The 10,706-nt window shown below is 39.1% G+C and overlaps 1 protein-coding gene across 1 annotated transcript in view; it reads left to right on the top strand.

The window, feature by feature from the left end:
- The window catches only part of camk1b (calcium/calmodulin-dependent protein kinase Ib), a 25,906-nt gene extending 15,713 nt beyond the window's left edge, over positions 1-10,193 (top strand). Inside the window, exons 3-12 of the mRNA XM_008320286.3 lie at positions 992-1,123; positions 5,556-5,630; positions 6,877-7,015; positions 7,116-7,242; positions 7,542-7,617; positions 7,799-7,911; positions 8,153-8,231; positions 8,335-8,422; positions 8,511-8,640; positions 9,403-10,193. Of these exons, the coding sequence (XP_008318508.1) occupies positions 992-1,123; positions 5,556-5,630; positions 6,877-7,015; positions 7,116-7,242; positions 7,542-7,617; positions 7,799-7,911; positions 8,153-8,231; positions 8,335-8,422; positions 8,511-8,640; positions 9,403-9,500 (1,057 nt within the window). The 3' untranslated portion in view covers positions 9,501-10,193. The remainder of the gene's footprint in view (positions 1-991; positions 1,124-5,555; positions 5,631-6,876; positions 7,016-7,115; positions 7,243-7,541; positions 7,618-7,798; positions 7,912-8,152; positions 8,232-8,334; positions 8,423-8,510; positions 8,641-9,402) is intronic.
- The last annotated feature ends 513 nt before the right edge of the window (positions 10,194-10,706 follow it).

Raw genomic sequence — 10,706 nt, 5'->3', positions numbered from 1 at the left:
TTTATTTTAGCAAATTTTTACCCCCGTATTCCATATCCAAGCAATACTTGAACCGAACCACCAGTCAAATCTTGAAATGAAATTTTGGCCCAGGAGCCAAATAGTTTGCTTGGCCCTGGATTAACCAGTAATATAATCCTTACATAAATACCTTCGCCGTAGTTGCAGTAAAAATAGCCATTGTGAAAATGTTACGGCCTGAAATGCGGAATTACTGAAAAGCAAGTCAGTGTGGATCCTTCACATTTTTTGGTCTTGGTATTTGAACCATTTAGACACAAAAAAATCTGGTAGTCATTAACATAAGATGGACTCTTGTCTTTCGACTGAGTTCTTTTTATGTGACATTAAGTGCTGTTTGTGGGAGTCAAATGTTGTTCACTGGTACTAATTACTGAAATATTTATAGTTCCACTGAAGGAATATTCCATTGTCTGCTTGTCCTTTCTGCCAGAAGGACAAACCCCAGTCTGTGAGAGCTTTCTTCTATACAGTAATAAGACCAAAGTGTCTACCTTCTTGAGTGAAGATACAGAGATCAGCCATGTGATTCATATTTTTTAAAAAAATATTTTGTTTAACTAGTTTATTATTAATCATGAAGGGAAAAAAAGTAAAAATGTATTTTTTTCCAAAGTTATCCCAGTAACAGTAAGATCTTGAGATTACCCACTGATTAAAAACAAACAAACAGGTCTGACCAAATACTGCTGCTGTTACACTGGGAAATAACCTTCAGGAATTCTATGTCACAAAACATTCACTCACTTTTTATTTGCCACATAACGATTGTGGCACAGTTGAGATTCAGTTAGTTCTTGAGCTACGTTAAACCCATTTTCCTGACATAAAACTCAAACCTGATGTGTTGTAGCCATTTGAGTCTAAAGGAGGCTAAAAATAATTATCCTTCACAGTGTGTCATTTTGTCTTACCTAAATGTGTCAAAGATGTCTCCCTGCACTCACTCCACCTTGTATGTGTGTTTCAGGGGGGCGTTCTCTGAGGTGGTCCTGGCCGAGGAGAAGAGGACCCAGAGGTTGGTGGCGGTCAAGTGCATCCCTAAGAAGGCATTGGAGGGCAAAGAAAACAGCATTGAGAACGAAATAGCAGTACTGCACAAGTAAGTGGACCCTTCCGGATCAATTTTACACTAGATATACAACATTGTTGGTGATGGAGGCATCCAAAAAAATTCAAATATGTCTGTGTCAAAACCACATGCTGTGAGTACCAGCATCTGAAATACAATCTACAATCGACTCAGAGATGGTAAATTTTTCATCACTGTATCTCCATTACTGTATCATGCTTGTTGTATCACATTACTTGATATGCTGCATGTCATATATGACTGAAGTAATATAATCTTCCATGTTGCATCTGATATGCATCTCCTCTGTCACACGGACACATGCAGGCCCCTGTAAGCAGTGGTTCCAGACACAGTACACTGTTTTTCAGACGTGTTGAAAATACAGCTTGTATTTAGTGTCATGGGTAATCTGGAAAAACCAGTGACCTCATTCCAAAAATGTTTAGTGGAATTGTAATGGTTTCATTAACAGCTCAGTTTAAGTCGTGTGCTGTTGGTGTTTTGTTTTGTTTTTTTGTTAAAGGAGATCACAAGGTGCTAATGAAGACTCTCAGCTCCAGACATCTCTCTACTTCTCTCATCCATGTTAACATCTTGTGTTGCCTAGTGATTTGCTCTGCACAGAAGTGATTTGTGTTTTTTTTTTTGTAAAGAGTGATGGAGCTGAAGAGGAAGCTGCATGTATATGGAAGACACCTCTAAATGAGTAGAATTAAAGCAAGCAGTGACAAACCCACCAAAATGTGGATTTAGTGGTAGAAAAATCTTTAAAATGTTTTTTGTGCTTCTAAAATATCAAAAGGTTATTTTATTTAATAATGATTTAGCATTTTTTGCTAGGGCGTGTCACATTGAAAATAGTTTTGCATTCCTAAAAGTCACAAGTCTGGTAAAACCGATACACACGTGCTTGTTAAGACATGCAAAAAAAACTTTTGTGAAGGTTTGTGAAAAGACAAAACTAAAGGTTAGCCAAACATATAACCAGAAATAGACTGACTTCTGCCAATAAAAAAATACTAATATTAAACAGACAATAACCAAATACAGCATATTAAGTTAGACTTGGTATATTTGTATATAATGCTACACATTTGTGTTTACATTTGAAAAAGGGTTTTGTAAAATGTGGGGTCATACTGATAAAGAAAATCGAAGCAGACATTTTCCCATCCATCCTATGGTCTTGTCAATCTGTGCATAACATTCGATGTGTCAATATTATCTTAAAGGAATGTGACTTACACCCTGCAGGTATTGTAGAGTGTTTCAAACATACTTGATACTCCTCAGATGCGGTGAAATAACAGGCCTTTGTGAAAACGGCTGATTTACATTGGGTGGGAGTTATTTTTAGAGCGCCTGTTGCCTGGGTTACAGGAGACACACAACTCCAGCCAGTGTACAGCTCTGATCTCTCCCAAGGTGAGGATGTTGGAATGAGTGTAGTGAGGCCTTGTTTCCAGTTTGGAACTACATGGACTAGTGGATAGACTGGGAAGGACTTGGCCTGAAAACCATGGTGTGAAGTTCACAGGGACACATGGAAAGCTTACTTGTAATGCAGAAATGATCCAGCAGGTTTCAACATGTTTCGCTTCAGGTCACACAGTTGGAAAAAATGAAGCTTTTATTAAGAGAAAGTTATAGAGGCAGATTGTTAGACCCTGCTTTTCCCACCACTGTGGTCCAAATATAACTCAACCAGTTTGGGTTTCTTCAGTCATTTGGAAGTCAAGAATCAGGAGGTCTTCGTAGAAGCAGTCACATAGTGTTGTTACAATCCACACCCACTGTGGGTGCTATTCATACCTGAACAGGCTTGATGAACTTTGGAGTTCCTACTCACTTGCGCATTATTGTTGCACAGTTTTGTTTCTGGCATCATCATTTTGTAATTTAAGACCAAAGGCTCACCAGGCAAATATTTTCTCAGGTTGTAAATTAACAAAGAATTAGCCTGATTTTCCATATATTTGCACACAAGGAAAATAACCTTAGGTTTACTTTGTTACAGCAGGATTGTGTCAAAAACAAGGATGAGAAAAAGAACCTGGTCTGTAGTCAGGACCAACCAAGGATGAGAAGAAGAACCTGGTCTGTAGTCAGGACCAACTGTTTTCTTTTATTCTTTTTTTTTTTAAAACATTTATTTCTATCATTATTTCTCCTGTTTGCTACAAAAAAAACATGTATTTATATCATTATTTCTCCTGTTTGCTACAAACAGCTAAATTTCGACTAATTCACATCACTCTTCCAGTCTAGTTTTATACACTGAGCCAAGATGTGGTTTGGGTCAGTGCTCTTTATAGACTCACTATAGTGTCACAGCTTCATGTTTACTGATGACCTTTGTGCAGTATTTTAATTGAAAATACATTAAATATCTGTCAAACATTAAAACGTTCACCTCCAGACCAGCAAACCATCACTGTCAACTACAGTTAACAACACCACGTCCAGAGGTTAGTCTGCTCCCACTGTTTCTGCTCATTTTGTAAATGATTGTTGTGTCTCATGATGTAAATCATGTGAATAACTTTCAAACATCGGTGTAAGGGGGCACGACAAGACCCAGATGATTTTGATTGGACGCTCACTGTGATGCTTCAACTGCTCAGCTAATGCTGGTTTGATATGTTGTACCTCTGCTGTAAACCTGTGATATCATCACATTGACTCCTACGTGCAGCTAGACTAAATATAAACTCAGACTTTCGGTGGTCAACCTCATTCTGTCTCTCCGCTAAGCCCTTTGTGTTTGTGCCAGTTTGTAGAGCTACAGAGTATTTGCTGCAGAGGTGATGTTTAAAAATAAGAAATTTATGTCACAGGCCTGTATATCACGTCTTGGAATAATTTATAAAGCTTTGCTGGTGCTAGATCTGCCCCATGACCTAAAATGCCTCTGGTACCTGTATAAACACACAGTCATTGAGGGTTGTTTTTAAGCCAGTAAGGAGATACAAATGTCATTTGGAAACATTCCAATTTAAGTGTAAGTATTTATTAAATATAACTGGCCCTAAAATGAACCAACGTTACCTCAAATCTATGCTTACCAACCCTTACTAAGGCAAACATTTAGTTAAATCATGTAAATTATAACAATTATATAATAACGGAGCCAAGCCTTGTAACTAAGTTACGTCAAGATAATTGTATTTATACAGTTAGATTAATTAGAATTTAATTAAAATGTCCCATCAAAAACTAAAGGTTTAACAGGGGAAAACGGAGGAATGTGTATACAGTCAATGTTGTACTGAGTATTTATTAACAATATAGAGCAAGGAATACACACACACAAATACAGTATGTGTGTGTAGTATTGTGTGGGAGTGGTCCAGCACATGGACATGTGTTTGCTCGATGGCCAGGTTTAATCCACTGTTTATCCATCACTGGGTCCATCACTACTTCATGCTGAGCTGGGCAGTTGACTGGAGAAGTCCATGCATTGTTCCAATCTGGATAAGATGCACTGCTGTAATCCAGTAATAAGCTGTAGCTGACACATACCACACAGAGTTTCAGCTCTGTCACAGCTCAGGTATACAGTACAGACCGTGTCTGCGCTCCTTTTATTCAAATTAACCGTAACCTGCATACTGTACTTAAAGATAACATTTGAAATAAGAAGTAAGCTTTTTTGTCTTCATCTTCTTCAGTTTTGTTCTTTTAAGACACAGGAATCCTCTGACAAACAAAGGAGTTTTAGTTGTCTGTATACTCGACAAGGTTAGATTTAACTAATACCTAAAAGTAATTTTTTTTTCTCTCTAACGAGTCTAACTGGTTCTCAAACTAATCCCACAAGTCATTTACCAAGATTCCAACCCCTGCAGTTGAGCAACTAAGTCATAAGTAATCCTAACAAGTCCTTCAGCAAAGCTAACAAACCCTCAAACTAAACAAGAAAGTGCTACCAATACAGCCAAAAACCAAACAAACCTGTCTCTGAACTAATCAACCGATCTTCCATGTAACAAACACGTCTTCCAGCTAAGCTTACTAAGCTAACAAGTCATTTAATTATTTTTAGTTAATTTAGTTAATTTAGTAGAAAAACATAGTCCAGTATTTAGTCATGTTATAAACAGTGTAATAAATTTAGTTAATTTAGTAGAAAAACATCATTTCAGTCCATTATTTAGTCATGTTATAAACAGTGTAATTATCAACATCATGACTTTGTCCAATCAGAGTTTGAACTCGTGCACATTCTCTTAGTTCATTGTACCTGGAATTGACAAGAAGGTAAACTCAGTGTTTCCTCTGAAGCTGCATTTAAGATCAAAAGAGTGACTGTGTCAGTGAAGCCCCAGGTCTCAAGGTGCAGAAGATCAGAGTTGAGTCAATTATGGAGCTGTGTGACAACAAACAGCCTCCATCACAACTAACCACTGCTGCACCAAAATGAACACAGCCTTCTTTTTGTGTTCTCTCCTCTCAGGATTAAACACGCCAACATCGTGTCTCTGGAAGAAATCTTTGAGAGCAAATCACACCTCTACCTTGTCATGGAACTGTGAGTATTCACACATGCGGATGGTTTGTGTGATGTGTGTCCTATCTTCCCACTCACTGCGTGCTGCGTGGCATTAATTGCACCCTGTAACACACAAACACAAACGTGCTGGCATGCACACACGGTACAGTGCCTTTTTGTGAGCACCAGTGGGGAGTTTGCCCTCACTGCTGCAACCCGTCATCCTGCCCCCGCCGTCCTCCACTAAGGCCTCATTTTTCATAGTTTTTCTCAAATAGTCTTAAATAATTGCAATACTACTGACTAATATCCATCCATCCATCCATTTTCATCCACTTATCTGTTACCGGGTCGTGGGGGCAGCAGTCTCCATGACCGCCACCCAAATCACACTGCACCGTACCAGCCCCCCCGAACCTTCCTGTGGGAAGGGAGTCCACTGGAAGGTACCAACTGCCCTAACTGGGATTCGGTCTTGCCCAGGAGGTGAACCCTGGGGATCCACACCAATGACAGAGACAAAGCGCCACTGCTACTGACTAATATTAAAGGTCAAAAGTCGGTGTAGGATCGTTGTAGTTTCATCATGACTCTCCACTGTGCGATTACATCTGTTGAATGTGTCACAACGTTTCATTGTGTGCTTCCTCTATTCCTCATTATCATAAAGTGAAAACATGAAAAGCATGTTTGAGATGATTGTGACAAGCGACATTTACCTGAAATGGGTAAAGTAAAAATAGGTTAACATTTCCACCCACTGTTTACAAATACCCTAATAACATTATTAGCAATTGTTCACTAACAAACAGCATGCTGCAGAGCATTCACTTTGACCCTTTAAACCTGTAAAAGTCTTACTGTACAGCAGACCTTTTTATTTGAATGTTTATTACATACAACATACAGTAATTGAAATGCCTATGTGAGTCATTTCAATGTAAGCGTGGTTGTTACTGGAGGTGTGAAGCCACTAGGTGGTGTTAAGTCTCCATCTAGTGGCGTAGAATTCTAACACCGAAAAAATCTGATTCAGTGTTTGCTCTGCTATTATTTACGTCACTAAAACGTATATCTTGATGCATTACATTACTCATGAAATTGTAGATGACAGTGTAGTCTGTATCATAGTATCATTGAGGTCAAAATATTTTGTCTTGTCCTTCAAAACAAGTCTACAGTTATATCCCCCAGCATTCTTTCCTCCATTTCCATTCCCCATCCCATCAATCATTCCCCATGTGGTGAACTTCTTTAATAACCAGACAGAACCTTCTGTGTTCAGGGTGTCTGGTGGAGAACTCTTTGATCGCATCATTGAGAAAGGCTTCTACACTGAGAAAGACGCCAGTAAACTCATTCAGCAGATTCTAGATGCTGTCAAATACCTCCACGACATGGGCATCGTACACCGTGACCTGAAGGTCGGTCAGAGTTGAAAGATTTGTATTTAATTTAGTGTATTTATTTATTTATTTTTAAAAATCAACACATTTTGTTTTTAATCTCAAAATGTCATTCCAGCCAGAGAATCTGCTGTACTACAGCATGGACGAAGACTCCAAAATCATGATCAGTGACTTTGGTCTGTCCAAAATTGAGGGCTCTGGCAGTGTGATGTCAACAGCCTGTGGGACCCCTGGATATGTTGGTAGGGAAATGCCTTTATTAATGCTGCATAAATAAAAGAATCAGCAACAAAACCCTTTTTATTTCCAGAACATTTTCTTTTTAACATCATTATATTATTTTTATTTATCTAGTAAATCAAATTTTAGTTCATATTTATTTTACAAGAAATTCCACTTTAACCACAAGTGGATGAAAACACATTTGGTTTTTGCTTTTATGTTTAGTTCAAGTTTGCCATTCAAATAAACAGTAGGTTTGTACAACTGTGGCAAAGTCAATTGTTTACATCTAAACATACATATTTATGTATTTCTTCAGCTCCTGAAGTGTTGGCTCAGAAACCCTACAGTAAAGCGGTGGACTGCTGGTCTATTGGTGTCATATCCTACATCCTGTGAGTTTACTTGTAATATAAATTACTTTTTTTTGTTGCAAATGAATTATGATGTGATAAGTGTCCCCATGTCTTGGAACCAGATGTTTGGCATCACTGGTGGCACTGCTGAGCATCTGGGAGGAAGTCTCCCACGTGTCTGTGTGGAAACCTGACGCCTAATCTCTCTTGTGTGTCTCAGGTTGTGTGGTTACCCTCCTTTCTACGACGAGAGCGATGCCAAACTGTTTGAGCAGATTCTGAAGGCAGAGTACGAGTTTGACTCTCCGTACTGGGACGATATCTCTGATTCAGGTACCTAGTCCCTCCTTCTTTTCAAAGGTTATTGTCACAAAATGCCAACATAGGGTTCAGAAAATATAAAAGAAGCCACCTATTAATCGTATTAGCAATATTTAGTATTTTATGATTTTTTTTTACTCTAAGGACTTTGAAATATCATCATACCAATGATTATTAAACTCAAAATAGCATGAATAAATATGTAACTCGATTTTGTAGCTCAAATATTTTTATCCTTTGTTTCTCATCACAGCTAAAGACTTCATTGTCCACCTGATGGCGAAAGACCCCAGTGTACGTTACACCTGTGACCAGGCACTGCAGCATCCCTGGTAATATTCTGAAATCTGTTTTTTTTTTAACTTTTTCCTGATTGTTTGTATTTTCCTGTGTTAAAACTCAAAACTTTTTTTGTTTTTTTCTCATCTTTGTCAGGATCGCTGGAGACACAGCTCTGGATAAGAACATCCATGAGTCTGTCTGTGCTCAGATCAAGAAGAACTTTGCCAAAAGCAAGTGGAAGGTGAGTCTTAAACCTTAGACCTGTGAGATGAACCGTTACCGTCTGCTGTCACTGATGTACGATCGTCCGCGCGGCCTTTTCTCTGCAGCAAGCATTCAACGCCACAGCTGTGGTTCGTCACATGAGGCGTCTCCAGCTGGGCACCAGTCACGAGGGACCCAACCCTAACCTACCCAGCCCCTGCCGAACCCACCTGCTGCTCCCAGAGGGAGACACCGGTACCTGCTGTGGTTTTTAACTTAGTCCAGACGGGGGGGCGGGGAGGTGGGGGGGTGTTCTATATGACAGACACAAGTGTTGTTAGCGACTGTGGACTGATGATTATTGCTGAGGACAAGGGTTTCATGGAAGTTTTCAAAGTTGCAAATCTCAGTGCACTGATTGTGTTCTCCAATCCATCATCAAATACACAGTGACTAACGCTAACCAACTCTCTGAAGCTAAATCTTAGTAGTTAAACTTCATGATTAATCGAGATGATTTTGACTGATCAGTTTGACAGCCTTAATATTTTATGTGTCAGTCTGACGTGTGGACTGAAGAGGTGGGGGTGTGTTCTATATGACAGACACAAGTGTTGTTAGCGACTGTGGACTGATGATTATTGCTGAGGACAAGGGTTTCATGGAAGTTTTCAAAGTTGCAAATCTCAGTGCACTGATTGTGTTCTCCAATCCATCATCAAATACACAGTGACTAACGCTAACCAACTCTCTGAAGCTAAATCTTAGTAGTTAAACTTCATGATTAATCGAGATGATTTTGACTGATCAGTTTGACAGCCTTAATATTTTATGTGTCAGTCTGACGTGTGGACTGAAGGTTTTCTCAGATGAGACTCCACCCACGTTCCCTCTGAGGTATTGCCTTATCTCCCACACTGTAACGGGGAGTTTAAATATAGCAGCCTGGTGTTCACTTTCACACAGTGGTGCTGATAACATGTTTCACGTCTCTCCATCTCATTCTGTTCTCATCAGAGGCCTGCTGTGAGGGGGGGTGCTCCCAGGACATGGACGGGGAGGCGGATGCACTGACACACTGCACGTACCGCTGCCACCCAACCAGCAGGGTGTGATCTCTGCATCTGCGCCAACTACCTGTCTGATCACTACCAACTACTTTACAATTTTAACCCTCCCCCGCGGTGGAACCAGAGGCATCATCTGCCCTGTAACCTGGTCTGGAATACTCTGTCATTCCAACCTCTCACCTGCAGGGGGGAGCAAGCCTGTTCAGCCTGAGAAGAAGAGGAGATTAGAACAGATTTTAAACAACAGAGGGAGAAGAGGGGGGAGTAAAGAAAGGGAGAGTTAATGACTGTATTGATGATGAAGGAACAGAGTGGATTTTATTTTTCGTTATGAAGTGAACTGATGGTTTTGGGTTGAGCTGAGATTAAGGGAGACAGTAGAAAGGAGGGAACATGTTCTACACACCGGTCGTCAGGTTTTTTTTTTTTTTTTTGGAACGGCAGGACAGAGCTCATCAGACAGTCTTTAAAACAATGTTTTTATATTACTCAAAAATAACTTTGTTGTTTAGTTTCTTTTCTTTGTTACATATTGTTAGATATTTTTACATCGTCTGTTTAACCTCCTCGGAGCAACGACATCTGCATGATCAGGAGAGAATGTTTCCTTAGCGCGGATGTTTTGTTCTGGTTAGAAGAGACAGAAGTGAATGGTGGTCCAGATGATAAAGGGGCTCGTGCATGGCTTGTCCAGGTTTAAGGGCCAATAATGTGGAAACTTCACATTCAATAGTGCAATTTTACAAAAAAAAAAAATTAAGATGTGCTTTTAGACAATCAGTGAAAAATGTTTTATGCAAACATAAACTCTTAACTCTATGATGTAGCCTTTTCTCGCAGTGATGTAGTGTTGTCATGCAGTGGTCTGGCTATTTACAAGAAGAATAGCTTCCTTTAATTTTTGTTCGTTTTTGTTTTGTTTGTTTGGGTTTGTTTTTTTTGCCCTAACTCTAAACCTTTACAGCCACTAGAATGCAGGGATTTATCTTCGTCTAAGGTGCCTTTAGGATACACAGCATAAATATTATGATGGGTTTATTTTTCAGCCAGCTTTTAAAAACATTTGTAGCACAGACGCTTTGTGTAACTTTTGGATTTTGGGTATCTATATATATATATATATATATATATATATATATATATATATATATATATATAGTGAAACATCTTGAGCTTTAAAGTATGTTTCAATGCTTTTTCTTTCTCTGTCAAGTACTGTAATCTCAGAAAGTGCTCTACATCAGAACAACA

The sequence above is a fragment of the Cynoglossus semilaevis genome, chromosome 11, assembly GCF_000523025.1.
Source record: "Cynoglossus semilaevis isolate Cse_v1.0 chromosome 11, Cse_v1.0, whole genome shotgun sequence".
NCBI lineage: Eukaryota > Metazoa > Chordata > Actinopteri > Pleuronectiformes > Cynoglossidae > Cynoglossus > Cynoglossus semilaevis.
This window is presented reverse-complemented; position numbering and strand designations above follow the sequence as displayed.